The sequence below is a fragment of the Panthera leo genome, chromosome B2, assembly GCF_018350215.1.
Source record: "Panthera leo isolate Ple1 chromosome B2, P.leo_Ple1_pat1.1, whole genome shotgun sequence".
NCBI lineage: Eukaryota > Metazoa > Chordata > Mammalia > Carnivora > Felidae > Panthera > Panthera leo.
This window is the reverse complement of record NC_056683.1, coordinates 5,062,928-5,080,302: the sequence shown is the minus strand read 5'-3', so window position 1 is coordinate 5,080,302 and position 17,375 is coordinate 5,062,928. Positions and strand designations below refer to the sequence as shown.

Genomic DNA, 17,375 nt, shown 5'->3' with positions numbered 1-17,375 from the left:
GCTGGGAAGACACAGATAAAGCCAGAAGCAAAGTTCACAGGAAATAATGTTTCTCCCAAAGTCATGCAATTGGGATGACTTCCCCAGATGTCCAGAAAAACCTGAAGAAACTCACCTCCTAGGGGCACCCAGGGGGCTCAGTCTGTTACACTTCCCACTCTTGACTTCCTCTCAGGTCAGGATCTCAGTTAATTCCAGCCCCACATCCAGCTCTGTGCTGGCCGACAGCCTGAGCCTGCTTGGGATTCTCTTTCTCCCTCTCTCTGCCCCTCTCCCACTCACTCATGGTCTCTCTTTCCCTCAAAATAAATAAACTTAAAAAAAAAACAAAACCCTCCCCTCCCAAGCTCAGGCCACAAAACAACATAACAATCCCCTTTGTGAAGAACTATTACTTTCTCACCACAGAGGCCCCCTTTGCTTTGCTATTCCCACTCCTAACTGGTGGGGCCCAATTGCTAAACTCTCCTCTACTCATGATAGAATCCAATCTTGAGTCAGCCCCTTTCTTTTCCTAGTCTACCTCTGAAACCGTAAGGTACAGGAACCGATCTCCGAATCCAAGACCTCCCCAGAATCCTTCAGCGGGAACCTAAACCTCACAAAAGGCATTGCCCTTTGTCCTCTCACTTGGCCTTCCACAATACCCTCAGAGTGCCCTCTCACTGCACCAACAAATCCAATTTCGACCACAGGCTTGTTCCCAGAGATCTTTAATATACATGGGCTTAGCCCAGAATGTTAGAGTTTAATCTTCTAACTCAAGTGCCATTACAATGAATGCCTATTTTGATATATATATGTATATATATATATATATATATATATATATATATATATATATATATATATTCATACACACACGTTATATATATATTTATATACATAATTTTATTATTATTATATATTTATTATATTATAATATATATAATGAATTTAGTATCTATTTTGGCACTACATGAAAAAGTCTGCCTCCCTAGGACATTAATGTTAGGCCACTGTCTCTGACTTCTCTTCGGGATTTAATGGGCATTTATTGAGCTCCTGCATGTATACACGCCAGAGACTACAAGAACTATTAAGGGTAAAATTAGGTATCCTTAGTATAGCTTTTCTGGCTTCATTTGCTCGTTACATGCTGTTGGCTGAGACATTTGTCTTAGCACAAACTGTACAGGAAAGGCAGAATTATCCTGTTTTGAAGGTGGGAGAAACTGAGGTCTAGCAAGCTTCAAGTACATTCCACCTCAGTGGCAAAGATGGCATTTAGCCTACTGAAATAAACACAAGATTCTGAGTTGGAATTTCCCCCAAGGAAAGTAAGGTACTCAGATACACCATGCTGGAAAATTTGAAATCCAAAGTAAAAAAAAAAAAAAAAAAAAAAAAAAATCCAAGATATTGCAGATTAGTTCCTTTTTCTTTTTCTTAAAATTTTTTAACGTTTTATTTATTTTTGAGAGAGACAGTGACAGAGTGTGAGCCGCGGAGGGGCAGAGAGAGAGGGAGTCACAGAATCCGAAGCAGGCTCCAGGGTCCGAGCTGTCAGCACAGAGCCCGATGCGGGGCTTGAACTCATGAACTGTGAGATCATGACCTAAGCCGAAGTCGGATGCTTAACCAATGGAGCCACCCAGGTGCTCCATCTTTTCCTTTTTTTTCTTAATGAGCAGGCCATTCTTGGCAATTTTATTTACTTTTATAGTTTTATTTTTTTAATTTACACCCAAGTTAGTTAGCATACAGTGCAATGATTTCAGTAAATTAGTAGGGTCTTAATTCTTGGGAAAGCTGACTAAAATTGGCCTAATTGTTCCTATTCCCATCACATAAAACTTCTTAGATTCTATCACTATGAACAGCAAATGGGAAGGTATTTCACTTGAATGCTCGGTCATGTAAAGGGATTGGAGTTCCTTTCAAGGTTTTCAAACAATCTGATAACTCTTTATTTATTTTGAGAGAGAGGGTGTGTAGGTGATGGGCAGAGAGAGAAAGAATCCCAAGCAGGCTCTGCACTGTCATCACAGAACCCGATGTGGGGCTCGATTTCACAAACCATGAGATCATGACCTGAGCCGAAATCAAGAGTAGGATGCTTAACTGACTGAGCCACATAGGAACCCCAGTGAATACGCATTTTATGCCCCAAACATCCTTTTCCTATAAAAATGAACTACTGCCTCCGTAATGTATGCTACAATATTAGCATTTTCATTCTAAATGCCTAAATAAGTAACATATAAAACTCCTTTCCATCGTCACTACAAAGAGAATATCATGCATAAATTCAGTTTGTCTTTTATCAGGTGGTTTGGTTGTTAATTTTGATACCCCTGCTGAAAATGAGGCTCTGTGACTTTTCATTCTAATCATTCCCACTGGCTTTCCTTTTTTTATACTGAGGACATCAACGTGTGCTTGGTAGTTCTTGGTGGGAGAAGCTTCATAGAAGCTGTTTTCTTTCTCAGAGAGGTGAGTAGCAGCAGTCAGAAACAGGAAGAGTCAAAAATAGGAAGCAGGTAAAAACTTCAATCCCATCGTGGACACAAAAGCATACTAAAATTATAAACAAGTATAATTCTTTATTTAAAGTACACTTCTATTAAAAGTGTTTTTTTAAAGCACAGTTAAAAGTGCTCCTTATCCCTCTTCTGTAAAGTAATTCAATTTTATAAGTAAAACTAAAAACCGATTTCTCTTTACACATTCATTTTTCTCTTAGAAAAGATATCCGATGCAGCTATAAAACTGACTTTAATCATTATCAGGTCTAACTTTGCCTCTGTTGGCAACACAAATGGCGACGTTGACAAACATGAATTTTAAAAAGTTGAGAAATTTCAAGTCCTAAGGTTTCACTTAGAGCTTAGCAAATATGTACTGTTAGCTGACGAAAACAAAGTCTATGGTGGGATAGCTATCATCTACTTAAACGTACATAATCATGGCTTTTTCATTTACAATTATCTGAATTTCTAAAACATAATGAAAAGATCTAATCCCCCAAACTCAATAACCTCTTATTTTTATTTTTAAAGATTTACTTAAAATATAAACTCTTTGGTGCCTGCTCTTAAAAATCAACAAATTACAAAGGCTAGCCCAGATAGAGACGTGGCCCTGCTTGAGAACCAGCTGGTAACTCTGAGCACTATGAAAAGCTCCAACGGTCCTGGTGGCCTTTTATGAAGAAGTCTCACATTCTGAACACCAGGTAAGCTTTAATGTAAATAAACATCAATATTTACTTCTGAAATATGAGGACACAGTCCACAAAATAAAATCACAGTAGTGTTTTCTTCTGTTACAGTGATCTAGTACATTAATTCCTCCCTATTAAGCCTACCTTTCCAGACAGATAAAATTACATTTGGAAAAACCCAGAATGAAATTACTCATAAGACGCAAAACTCTTATTTGAAAGGCAGTTCACAATATCACATCTAAGTTGCACAGAAGACCCCAGTGATCACTAGGAAATCTGCCACAATCCAGTTTTTCCAACCCAAGGAGGTCCAAACTTTGGGGAACAATATGACCACTTTCTGCTGCTGTTCTGAAAAATATTCGATCAAAACGAAGCTTGCAAGTTGCAGATATTCCAAGATTAGAGTTCATCTGTGTGTCCCACGTATACTGGCAATGCTTAGGTTTGCCCAAAAACTCCCAGACATCCAAAATGTTGCCGGGTAAACCACCACATTTGGTAACCTGAAAAGAAAAAGACAATTCTTTAAGATTCAGTCCTTCTTCTCCTAAATTAAGAAGGTTTTTTTCTATGTCTAAGACCAACATTTCAAATCAGAATGTCATAAATTAATGCAATGCAAGACTAGATATTATAATTAAATATATTCTAAAAAATATTTTGCTGTACAGTAATAAGTAGGTAATATAAAAATAATCAAGATAGCCTGAGAGATCTGAAATTTGCCCCTTCTCTTCTGTCATAAATAGACTCCTAACTTTGGATATCAGACAAAACTCAGAAGGTTGCAAGCCCATAACCTCGGTTATTGCTATTTATTTTTTTAAAAATGAACACAAGTAAAAAGTAGGCAAAACTGTTACTCTAGTGTATAAATTTAGACATATCCCATTTATATGATCCAATAATGTGAGCTGCCTTCACAGTGTCATTTGAAATTTACTATCAATTCTTCCTTCTATTCACACGCCAGGATTTAAAGATTTTGCATTGTGGTAAATAAAATAACACGCATACTTCCTCTTACCGCACTCCACCTTACCGCGCTTCACAGATACTGTTTTACAGACAGCAGGTGTGTGTGGCCGCTTCGCCGGCAGCGAGTCTATCGGCGCCATTTTCCCAACAGCATCTGCTTACAGTGCGTCTCCGTGTCAGGTTTGGTGATCTTTACATTTCAAACTTTGTTATTATACGCCGGCTACGGTGATGTGTGATCGGGATCTTTGCTGTTACCGTTAATTGTTTGGGGATGCCACGAACCGTGCCCATAGAAGGCGGTGAACTTAGTATTTGTTGCGTGTGTTCTCCCTGCTCCACATAACCTCTTCCCTCCCCTCAGGTCTCCCTTTCCCCTGAGCCACAATACTGAAATGAGGCTGTTTGATCAACCTACAACGGCCGCTAAGTGTCCAAGTGAAAAGAAGAGTCATTTGTCTCTCACTGTAAATCAGAAGCTAGAAATGATTAAGCTCAGTGAGGAAGGCATATGTAAAGCTGAGACAGACCAAATACTAGGCCCCTTAGCCAAATTGCGAATACAGGGGAAAAGTGCTTGGAAGAAGTTAAAAGCCCTACTCCAGACAACACAGGAATAACAAGTAAAACAGCCTTATTGCTGACGTGGAGAAAGCTGGAGTGGTCTGGATAGATCAGTCACGATATTCCCTTAAGCCAAAGCCTCATCCAGAGCAAGGCCCTGACTCTCAATTCCACGAAGGCCGAGTGAGGGAAGGAAGCTGCAAAAGTTTAAAGCTAGCAGAGGTTGGCTCGTAAAGGTTAAGGAAAGACACGGTATCCATAAAAGTGCCAGGGGAGGTAGCAAGTGCCGAGGCAGAAGCCGCAGCGAGTTCTCCAGAAGATCCAGCTAGGAGAATTAATGAAGGTGGCTACGATAAACAACAGATCTTCAACACAGACAAAACAGCCTTCTACTGGAAGATGCCATCTAAGACTTCTACAGCAAGAGAGAAGGCAGGGCCTGGCTTCAGAGCTTCAAAGGACAGGCTGACTTTCTTGTTGGGGGCCAATGCAGCGGCTGACTTGAAGTTGAAGTCAATGCTTATTTATCATTCCAAAAATCCTAGGGCCCTTAAGAATTATGCCGAATCTGTATGAAATTGTTGAGACGCTATAATGTACACCTGACACTCTATAACACCGTATGTTCACTATACTGGAATTAAAAACTTAATAAAAAAAGGATGAGGCTAAATCTACTCTTCCTGTGTCCTACAAATGGAACAAAGCCTGGATGACAGCACATCTGTTTACAACATGGTTTACTCATTGCTGAAACCTACTGCTCAGGAAAAAAATCCTTTCAAAATGTTACTGCTCATTGACAATGCACCTGGTCACCCAAGAGCTGGTGGAGATTGACAGGAAGATAAATGTTTTCGCGCCTGCTGACACAACATCCATTCTGCAACCCACAGGTTAAGGAGTCATTTCCACTTTTGTCTTATTATTTAAGAAGTATGTTTCATAAGACTATAGCAGCCATATACAGTGATTCCTCTGATGATCTGGGCAAAATCAATTGAAAACTTTCTGGAAGATTTTCCTATGATTCATGGGAAAAAGTCAAAATGTCAACATGAACAGGAAGGACTTTGGAACAGTTGATTCCAACCCTCACGGGTGACTCGGATTTGAGGTTTTCAAGACTTCTGTGGAGAAATTAAGGCAGATGTGGTGGAAACAGCAGAACTAGAGTTAGAGTGGAGCCTGAATAAGGGATGGTATTGCTGCAGTCTCAGGACCAAACTTTAATGGATGAGGAGGTGCTTCTTACGGAGGAGCAAAGTGGTTTCTTGAGATGGAATCTACTCGCGGTGAAAACTGTTGAGATGACAACCAAGCACTCAGAATATTATGTAAATTTAGTTGATAAAGCAGTGGCCAGCTTTAACAGAAATGACTCCAATTTTGAAAGGTCTATTGTGGGTAAAATGCTATCAAAAGGCAGAGCAATGGTACAGAGAAATTGTGAACGGAAGAGCCCGTCAAGGCAGCAAACTTCATTGTCTCATTTGAAGAAATAACTACAGCCATCCCAACCTTAAGCAACCACCACCCTTATCAGCCAGCAGCCACCGACATCAGAGCAAGACTCTCCACCAGCACAAAGATTATGACTGGTTGAAAATTCAGGTGATGGTTAGCATCTTTTACCAATAAAATAATTTCAATTAAGGTATGTACATTGCTTTTGAATGTACATACCTTTTTAACAAGTACATTTCTTTTTAATAAATAGACTACAGCAGTATAAACATAATTTTTGTACACACAGTGGGAAACTAAAATTCATTTGACTTGCTTTGTTACGATATCCAGCTTAATGTGGGGGTCTGGATCTGAACCTGCACCTCCGAGGTAGGCCTGCATACGTACAATTTCCCATTTTAATGTGTACAGTTCCATGGCACTAAGTACATCGCCATAATTGTGCAACCATCACCACCATCCAGCTCCAGAACCTTTTCATTTTCCCAAACTGAAACTCCATACCCATTAAATCCTAACTACCCATTCCATCCTCCCCCAGTCCCTGGCAACCACCACCCTACTTTCTGTATGAATTTGACTACTTTAGGAAATTCATAGGAGAAAACATAAAACGTGTCCTCTTTGTAACCGGCTTACTTCACCTGGCATAATGTCCAGGACTCATCCATCCCACAGCATGTGTGTCTCCTTCCCTTTTATGGCTTAACGATGTTCTGCTGTAGGCACGTACATTTTGTTTACCCACTCATCTGTCAATGGTCACTTAGGTGCTAGCTACAGTGAATGATGCTGCGATAGGGGTGCCTGGGTGGCTCAGCTGGTTAGACAGCTGACTTGATTTCAGCTCACATCATGATCTCATGCTTCGTGAGTTCCAGCCCCATGTCAGGCACTGCGCTGACAGCACGGAGCCTGCTTGGGATTTTCTCTCCCTCTCTCTGCCCCTTCCCAGCTCGTGCTTGCTCTCTCAAAATAAATAAACTTAAAAAAAAAAAAAAAGTAATGCTACTATCAACACAGGTGTACAAATACCCCTTCGAGACCCTGCTTTTACTTGTTTGGGTACATACCCAGAAAAGGGATTGTTGGACCACATGGAAAGGGTTTTAATTTTTGGAAGAATCAACACACCACTTTTCATGGCAGCTCTACCATTTTATCCCCATCGCAAGGGTTCCAATCCAAACCCTCACCAATATGTTATTCTCTGGTTTTCTGATAATACTCATGTCAGCAGATGTCAAGTAACACCTCGTGATGGCTTTGATTCACATTTCTCCAATGATCAGTGACGCTGAGCATCTTCTCTTGTGCTCACTGGCCATTTGTAGGTTTTCTTTGAAAAAATGTCTATTTAGGTCTTTTGCTCATTTTTAACCCAGGTTGTTTCTTTATTGCAGAAATTCTTTATATAATATCAATATTAATTATGTTGATATTACTCACTTGTCGGACACATGATTTGCAAAACATTTTTCCCATTCCATGGGCTGCCTTTTCAATCTGTGTGTCCTTTGATGCAGAAAAGTTTTTAATTTTGATGAAGGCCATCTTTTTTTTGTTGTCTATGCTTTTGGTGTCACATCCAAGAGGTCGTTGCCAAATCCAATATCACAAGGCTTTTCCCCTTTGTTTTCTTCTAAAGGTTTTACAGTTTTAGCTCTTGTAGGTCACTGATCCATTTTGAACACATTTTGTATAGGGTATAAAGTAAGGATCCAAGTGGTTTTTTTGCATGTGGATTTCCAGTTTTCCCAACACTTGTTGAAAAGCAGGATTTTTCTTTTAACCCGATCAACCAGGTATCACAAAACAGCTACCATGAAGTCACTGATTTGCAAATAGTCCAATAGACCATCTGATTTTCTTTAATAATCTGTGTCCAAGGACACAAAATCACAAAGAGAAGTAGAGCACCACCTTCTTTATTTAGGGTATTGCCCTCACTTTGGAAGTAAGTCCTGACATGGTTTCATTGCTCGTTTCACTTCCTCCACTCCTGGAGCATTCAGCAGTGAAATGAACACTTCTAATCGGATGTGCGTTCAGCCAGAGTTGGGTGAAAAGGCAAGTCCGGCTTACCATTTAATATGATCTAAGTCTACAGAGGCCCTGAAAAATCCCAATGTGTCTCAACTGAACTAAAGGAAAGGACAGCGTTTCAGACCTAGACACGGTCGCACCAGGAAAAGGGAGTAAAAAAAAAAAAGAAAAGTTGAAAAAAGAAAACCGGAAGAGAAGTAGGGACAACTGTGATGGTCAAATCTTTCTGTTCTTCTCATCTTGCAGCTAGAGACACAGCAGATAAACTGGATCTTTTCTAAACTTTGATTTATTATTTTCTCTATACCCCTCTTTTTAATCAACATGTATTGCTTTGTGTTGTCTGTTTCAAGTGCAGTATTTGTGTTTTTCCCAATAATCTAAGGGCTCCTCCTGCTTCTGCAACGCTAGGCTCACAGCACAGGCTAAGTGAATATTTACTGAATTGCATCTACAAGACCGCTTACACATTTTAACAGCTTTGGTCAGAAGAAACCCAAATTAGTCTCCACAGCAGTAGCGCCCAGAAGCACGGAACATACTTTGTCACTCACTTCGTGATCCCTTAAATTTGTATCTCCTGCAAATATAACTGTAGCTGACGCTGGAACCTCTTGCATTTTCTTTAAAACCATTTTTAACTGATTCATTCGCTCCTTAGCATGCCCTCTGGTGCTCTCCAAGTGAGAAGTCATAAGGCAAAGTTCATTTCCCGACACACTTGCCTGCAACAGGATAAATATAGTTGTTAAAATTACTCACCAACCACTAATGCAGAAATTTGATAACAGAATCAGCCAAGTACTCGGCTCATTAGTATGTATTTGCTAAAGCAAAACTATATAATCAGCACTGTGCTCATCTTTCCAGGTCAAGGTATAAAGTGCTAATCCTGCTCCCAAAGAAGACTACTTAGCAAACAGCCACTAGTACTTCCAGACCTACCTCAAATGTCACCTCCCCTGTGATCCTTCCTCAGCATCCCCAGACAGTGGCTCCCTCCTCTATACTCCTATAGCATACTCGAAAGACTGTTTTTAAAGTTCCCTAGGCTGAATTACAGCACAGTGATTTCTCTCCTACAAAGTCATGAGTCATCTGAAAGCAAAGATGGTTCTTTTATTTTCTGCTATTATCAACAGCCTGGCACATAGGCACTCGAAAAAGATCAGTTAAATGAATGAATGAAAATCATTTACTACTTAGATACCGACAATGCAGGATCTGTCATTATTCAAACTAAGTGCCCGCAGAATCAAGTCCAAATTCTTTCATACTGGGTATTCGTGACCTTCTGTAATCTGGATCCAACCTACTTTACCAATCTCTTGTCACACGACCCCTTTTCATGCCGTCTACACCCAACTAAATACAATGCTTATTTATACTCTTGTATGTTCTTTCTCATATAGATCTACGTCCAACTGAATACAAGGCTCATCTTCGCTCCTGTATGTTCTTTCTCACATAGACCTATGTACGCACACACATCCTGCAATGTGCAATTTGCAAAAGTTTGCTCACGGTGGTTCTCCACCTGGACTGTTCTTAACGCCTACCTCTGGCATATTTTTCAGGGCCCAATTCAAATACAACTTCCTTCATGAAACTTTCACTGAACAACCTAGCTGATCTCATCACACACACACAAAAATTTTGTCACTATATATGGGGACAGCTGTTAGCTGGATTTACTGTGGTGATCATTTTACAACATATACAAATATCGAATCGTTATGTCGTACACCTGGAAGTGTATACTGTTGCGTCAATTATATCTCAATGAAAAAACAAAAAACCATCTAGCTTAAGGTTATCTCTAAACTCCCAAGGTCAGCATTATATTTCCTCCAGTGGCATTTATGCTTTTCCTTTATTTTAGTTACTATACAACACAATCTCTCTCTTGCTAATCTATAAATGCTACAAGAGCAAGATCTTTGGATTCATTCTTATAAGGCTTACAGAGTACAGTACACTATCATGTAGAATGCATTTAGGAAAAAAAAGAACCACTTTAGGAAGCAAATGTGGAATGTTAGTAAATTCTTTTTTTTAAATTTTTATACTATGTTTATTCCATTTTTCTTTCTTTTTTTTTTTTAACATAGGCTCCCCGCCTAACACGGGGCTCGAACTTATAACCCCGAGATCAAGAGTTGCATGCTCTACCTGGCTCTACCCAGACAAGCAGCCCTAAATTCTTAAATATTCTTTGGAAAACATCCAATGGATCAGGGTTTTATATTCACAAATTTGTATTTGTAATTTATGTAAAAACTTAGTTTACAGTGTTCTTTAAGACTATTTAAAAGAATTTAGAAAAGAAAATTTTCTATAAAGACAGATTATTTTTTTTAAAAAAAGATACCACAGTGGAACTGTAAGAAACCACTCATTAAAAAAAAAAAAAAGTCAACTTTTAAAAATTACTTACATACACACACAAAAGGTTTCTCATCATTTTTGTATTTGGAAAAGGGATAATCTCTTGGCTTTTAAATTTCACTCTCGATTTCTTCAACATTATAGCTGTGAAATATCCTTCTTCATGACCTTTAAATGTTTGTGGAAAAGAATTTAGGCTGAGAAGTCAAGAATATCCCAAGTTTATCCCAAGTTCTCCTGCTGAAGATTTTATAACAAGTAAGTACAGATATTTAAATGGGTATGAATCTTCAAAGTAAACGATTATTTCAACACAGCTGAAGATGGCCAATCGAGTCCCTATGTTTACCTGCCCCTTCCCAAAATGTAGCTTGATGTATGGAAGAAATATAAAAATAAAAATGAATTCACATAAGTGCCCAAAATAGTCAACGATGCTGGGGGCACCTGGGTGGCTCAGTTGGTTAAGCCTCCGACTTTAGCTCAGGTCATGATCTTGTGGTTCATGAGTTCAAGCCCCACGCCGGGCTCTGTGCTGACAGCTCAGACCCTGGAGCCTGCTTCGCATTCTGGGTCTCCCTCTCTCTCGGCCCCTCCCCTCCTTGCACGAGTGCTCGCTCTCTCTCTCTCTCTCTCTCAAAATTAAATAAACATTAAAAAGAAATTTTAAAAATAGTTAATGATGCCAATATCAAATAAAAAATTGAGCAATTTCTGAAAAAGTAGATGAAACTTACACTGAGGCAAACTGACATGCATTTACTTCTTACTCTGGAAGCACCAGAAAAATGATAAATGAATAAGAAATTTAGAAAGGTATAAAGTTGTGAGAAGAGAAGTGAAGTAGAGGGGCAGTGAATAAAAGCTTCCAACTGTTTTTCAGAAAACAAAGTAGCTGAAGAAGCGAGAAGTGGTTTATCTAAACAGAGAAAAACCAGGAAAAGTGGAAAGGGAGAGAAGGGAGGAAGAAAAGGAGGGAGAAGGTCAACAACAGCCACATGGACTAGAAACCTGGCAAGCAAGGGGGCAAGCTGGTAGGGGAAAGGGAGGGGGAGAGGGAAGAGAAAAAGGGACAGAGAAGGAGGAAGGGAAGAAGAGGAAGAGGAAAAGAATTGATCAGAACTGAATGTCACAATCCTCCAATTTGAAAGTTCCTACCACGTGTTCACAATAAATCAAAAACAGACTAATAAAACGAGGAAGAAAACCAAGAAGGAGGAAAGCATGGGATTCAGAAAACAAGAAATCCAAAACAGAACAAAGTCAAAAAGAATCCCGAAGAGAATGCAGGAAAGTTGTCCCACGAAGACAGAGAGAAAGACAAACACAGAGACTGAGAGAGAACCCTCTGCTTAGCAATTGTGAATTTAGTAATAAATCAAAATTACAATTACATACTATGTAAAAACGAAAGTCAAAGAAAACACAAGATTTAGCCAAATATCATGGAATGTAGCCGGTCTGGTATATTAAATGTACTCATTAAGAACAAAATAGATGGAAAATCGAAAAACTATTCAGGGCAAAACTAGGAAAAAAACCCCAAATCAATTAAAAGGAATAGAGTTTTTGAAAAAGCAATTATCACACTTCAATTTAATAAATTTATTTTACCAAAAAACTACTCAAGGTCTCAAATTTTTGCAATTTGTATTTTCCTGAAAAACCATCCATTTCAACCACCACTTTTCACATATATTAAGATGTATAACATATCCTCCTACAGTTTTCCTAGTACCCTGCATCTGGCTTACTTTTCTCAAACTTACTTTTGCTTTTTCCTGTGTGTGCTCCTATGGGCTAACTTTTGATTTACCTCTTTCACTGACTGTTTTCCAGAGACAAAGATAGTAAGACGAAAAGTGTTACCTGTAACAATCTCATAACTACTTGCTTTCTTCTTTAGGTAGCTACAATACGGGGGGATGACTTCCTGGAGAAATATCACATCCGGGCTATACCTAATTCAAAACAGCAATTTATGATAAATACCAGGTAAACTATTTCATGTGCTGCCGCTTAGATTAGCAAAATATCCTGCCCCCTAGGAGATCTAATATTCAATCTTTACACTGACCTTTGAGAACTATAAAATCAGAAAGGTCTGTGCCATTTAATAAACACTGTAAACATCAAATTAAAAAAGAAAAACATACATAACACTTTAAATTGAAAAGAAGTGGAATCATAGATAACAGAAATCAGTGTACTGAGAGCCTAATAATGGCCCATGAGATGCTTTAAAAGTTATTAATCCTCACCAGTTATTATCCACGATGAAGGAAACTGAACTGCAGAGAAGTTCAGCAGCTCACAAGTGATTATGTAAGGTCACAGAGCCAGTGTGTAGCAGATACAGTTCACCTTGGTAATTTTATTTTCACAGCAATAATTACATACAGGTTTAGAAAGGAAAACAGTACTAGAAGGCTGCTAACAAAAATCAGCGTTCCCTCCCCTGCCACCCACACCGAGAGGCAATCACTCTCCACTCTTTCACACGTGTCTTCGGAGAGTTGGGTTTTGAACTCAGATCTGATGCCAACGCCCACAACCTTGACCTTTACCCTTTTTGTAGACGGTAAAACACATGATCATGCTACCATTAAATCTAAGTAATAATACTTACAAAGTTAAATAGGAACACACTCCTCGAGCCCTCTCTTGCAGATTGTTTAGATCTAATCCATCAACATTCCAGGTAATGAAAGAGAACGTGCTGCCATCCTCTTGCTGAATACCTTCAGATGTGCTGGTTTTAGAGCTAATGGAATCTGTTGTTTCTTCATTTGTTAGATCAACACTGGCAAGATCACAATGAAACACAACTTTGCAAATCATCTCTATAAACTGATTAATTTGAAATTATTTTCTAACTATTTGTAGCCCTCATTTTACAGATAAATAAATTTTAAGAGCCCTAAAAGTATCTGCCTATATAAGAGAAGAAGCCATACAACTGCGGAAAAAAGATTCTTATTGTTATCTAAATATTGTTCACTTACATAATTATAACCAACTCAATATCCCTCAATGTCACCAAAATGACTTAAAAAATTTTTTTTTAATGTTTATTTATTTTTGAGAGAGCAAGAGACAGAGCGTGAGCAGGGGAGGGGCAAAGACAGAGGGAGACCCAGAATCCAAAACAGGCTCCAGGCTCTGAGCTGTCAGCACAGAGCCCGACGCGGGGCTCGAACTCATGGATGGCGAGATCATGACCTGAGCTGAAGTCAGATGCTTAACTGACTGAGCCAGTCAGGCACTCCTAAAATGATTTTTTAAACTATGACCTGAAGTCAGACTGAGCAATATAAGATTTCCAAATGCGGGTTTATTTTACATCGTAAATGACACAGAGGAAACCTATGAAGTAAGATCTCTTTGTGAATAACAGCTGCAAATATGTTGTTACCCCCTCATTGAACGGGGAGGTCCAACAGCTCTCTCCCTGAATCTTTGCCTTAGTGATTTGCTTGACCAACAGAATAGGGTGGAAAGGATGTCCTGGGACTTCAGAGCCTTGGTCATAAGAAACTTTGCAGCTTTCACTCGAGCCTTTTAGAACGCTCTCTCGCGAGATACCACATGAGAAGTCTGAGACTACATGCTGGAGAGGCCAAACATATAAGCTCCAGTCCGCAGTCCTGAGAAACCATTTCACACCACCTCCACCAAGGCCCAGATATTTGAGTGGAGGCACAAACCATTATTAAAAGTTGATTGCTAAGCAGTTACATGCCACACATAAATTTCAGAAATAGGCTTTCATATTTATAACTTCAATAAATTTAATGCCAATATTTTAACTTCTTAATTAAAACTTTTTAGTGAGATATAATTGACATGTAACATGATGTTAATTGTTGCACAACATAATGATTCAGTATTTGTAACCACTGTAAAGTAACCACAATAAATCAAGTTAACATTACTTTAACATATTTTTAAATAATTTCAGACTTTCAGTAAAACATTAGAAAGGGTAAAAAGAATTCTTTTCACCATTCACCCACACAAACGTTACCATTCACTTACTTAACATTTACTTGCTTTGCTTTTTATTGTGAAATGTTTGCATCAACACTTTTGTACGTATTTCCCAGAAACAAGGACACGCTTACATATATACCCAAGCATTACTAAACGTCAGAAAATTATCATTGATACGACATTATTGTATAATTTTAAGACCTATTCAAATTTTGCCAATTGTGCTACCAAAATGCCAATTTATAATTCTGAGAGGGACTCCAAATGCCCTTCCGTTCCACCATTACTCAGCTGGATTTCACATTTTTGAGGGACTATTTTAGGGAATCCACTTCCTCTGTTCTGCTTTCAATATTTTATTTTATTTTTTTTAATGTTTATTTATTTTATTTATTTATTTTTAGTATTTATTTTTGAGAGAGAGAGAAAGTGCACATGCAGGGGAGGAGCAGAGAGAGAATTCCAAGTAGACCCCGACGTGGAGCTCGATCCCACTGGCCTCGAGATCATGACCTGAGCTGAAATTAGAGTCTGACACTTAACCAACTCAGCCACCCAGGAGCCCCTAAGATTTTATTTTTAAGTAATCTCTACACCCAACATGGGGTCAAGATCAAGAATTGTGTGCTCTAGGGGTGCCGGGGTGGCAGAGTTAAGTGTCGAACTCTTGATTTTGACTCAGGTCATGAGCTCATGGTTTGTGAGTTCAAGCCCCACAGGCGGCTGTGTACTGACCACAGGGATCCTGCTAGGGGTTTTCTTTCTCCCTTTCTCTGCCCCCCCCCCCCCCACCTTTTTCTCTCCCAGCATGGGGCTTGAACTCACCATCCTGAGATCAAGTGCCTCTGTTCCAATTTCTTTATTGGTTACAGTCTAGATTCTAAATGGCATAAATTAACTCAGACTGGTTTGAGCAAACTAGAGGAATTTAGAAGGAAACAGAAACACGCCACAGAGCCAGGTTCTGGAATGCAGCTGTCTCTAAGGAAGTTCAATCAAGGCTTTCTCTCCATCTGACTCAACTTCCCTCAGCCTCATTCTGCCTCTTGCAAACCAGCCTTCTCCTCTTTCCCGCACAAGTTCGAAGTTAGCACGTTATGGTTCCAGCTCCACAGGAAGATTTAGACTGAACTCTCTTTATCCTAATCTTGAAATCCCAGGAGAGAAGATCTGGCTGGCCAGCTTGGGCTAGGTGAATACTACAACACGGGAGGCACAGCTCTGTCACTGTGGATGGGTGGACAATTCCCCCAGTAAGAAGCTAGGCAGATAGAGGAGCCTAATGAAATTATCACATCTGGAAACTGGTGCAGCCGAAAAGATTATCGGGAGAAATGTGTCTTCACTATGAAGCTAACTCTACCAGCTGCTCACATACCGGGGAGAACTTTATACATGTTTATGGAGAGCTTATTACATGCCAAATATTGTAATAGACTTGGGAGATTAACAACGTATAAAACAGATATGGGCTTCACCAAATGGGTGGCCTAGTGGGAGATATAAAATATTAAGTAGCAATTAGAATGTGAACTTAGTTACTATGACCGGGATCCTGCAGGATGCTGTAAGATTACCAAAGAGGAAAGGTTTCTTGGAGGTAAGTCATGTCTAAGACGGGCCTTACGGTAAATACTACTTAGCATGAAAAGAGTCCAAGAAAAGGTTCAGGGCAGAGGTCATAAATATCTTTACAAAGGTTGAAAAGAGAAAACGGCCCGCTGGAGAAAACGAAAGTCTGATATGCCTGTTAAGTTTTTGTGGGGTCAGAAAAAGAGGGTGAGAGGAGACAAAACTGGAAGGATGGGCAGCGGTCAACCTGGAGGGATGCGTAAGGCATCTGGACGCGAAGGGCTGCAGGGCTGGAATTGGGGAGGCAAGCAGTGGAATTACAAGGCGGGTGTGCATTAAAAAAAACAACTACGTAGGTAAACCGCACCCGAAGCCAGGAGACTTCCAAGTTACCGTTCTTCAACAGAGGATTTTGCCTCATTCATTTATTTCGAACCTCTCACGTAGTTCCTAGATCTCGAGTCAAAAAGGACGCTTCGAAGTTTTCCTTCCCGGACTACACTACGTCGGGGAGACGCGTTCGCCCCGCGGCGGGGGCGCCATCTGCACCCCAACCACCTGCACGAGCCCCTCCGAGAGACCAGCCAGCCCCGCGCACACTCACCAGGACCCGGGCGCCGCCGGGGCGCATCTCCGCCCGCAGGCAGGTGCTCGAGCTCCCCCGGAGCGCCCGCCCACCGCCTCGGAGGGACCCGCCCGGCGCTCACTCACCAGGACCCGGGCCCTGCCGGGGTCTCAGGGCGGCTTTCCAAGGCGCTGTTCTCCACTGGCGGCTCGAAGTACGAGTTCAGCGCTCTCTGAAAAACAGACACAGCGGTGGGACCCGGGCGCTTCCCGGGCCGAGATACAGAGGGGGGAGAGAGGAGCGAAGCCTACTTCCATCTCCCAGTCGTTCTCGGCCAGGTAGCACTGAGCCACGGCGGAGTCGCACGTCGCGACCGAGGCAAACTCCACACAGAGAAGCCGCCGCTTCTTCGCCTCGGGCTCGCCCTCTTCCCGGTCCGCCTCCAGCGTGACCTCCGAGCCGCTCGGCCCCTCCATCCGTTCGCCGCGGGCCGACGCCCGGCACTGCGCAGGCGCCTGCCGCCCCGGCGCACTCGCGTCACCCGCCCGGCGGGAAACGCGCTCCGCCCTCCGAGGGCGATGGGCGTGG

General features: G+C 40.7%; 1 protein-coding gene across 1 annotated transcript; it reads right to left on the bottom strand.

Moving 5' to 3' along the window:
- Positions 1 to 2,568: 2,568 nt before the first annotated feature.
- On the bottom strand, positions 2,569 to 17,361 carry TDP2 (tyrosyl-DNA phosphodiesterase 2). Its single transcript, XM_042937767.1, has 7 exons — positions 17,099 to 17,361; positions 16,934 to 17,019; positions 13,287 to 13,460; positions 12,527 to 12,618; positions 10,707 to 10,825; positions 8,824 to 8,994; positions 2,569 to 3,714 (listed from the first exon to the last, which is right to left on the bottom strand). The coding sequence occupies exons 1-7, from the start codon at positions 17,261 to 17,263 to the stop codon at positions 3,433 to 3,435; spliced, it is 1,089 nt and encodes a 362-aa protein (XP_042793701.1). The 5' UTR covers positions 17,264 to 17,361; the 3' UTR covers positions 2,569 to 3,432.
- Positions 17,362 to 17,375: the final 14 nt, after the last annotated feature.

Excerpts from the sequence above, each read along its gene's own strand:
- TDP2 (XM_042937767.1), bottom strand. The coding sequence starts at position 17,263 with ATGGAGGGGCCGAGCGGCTCGGAGGTCACGCTGGAGGCGGACCGGGAA. Across the intron at positions 10,826-12,526 it reads TAGTTATGAGATTGTTACAG|GTCATGAAGAAGGATATTTC; the intron begins GTAACACTTTTC and ends AAACATTTAAAG. Across the intron at positions 3,715-8,823 it reads CAAATTTAAGGGATCACGAA|GTTACCAAATGTGGTGGTTT; the intron begins GTGAGTGACAAA and ends TTTTCTTTTCAG.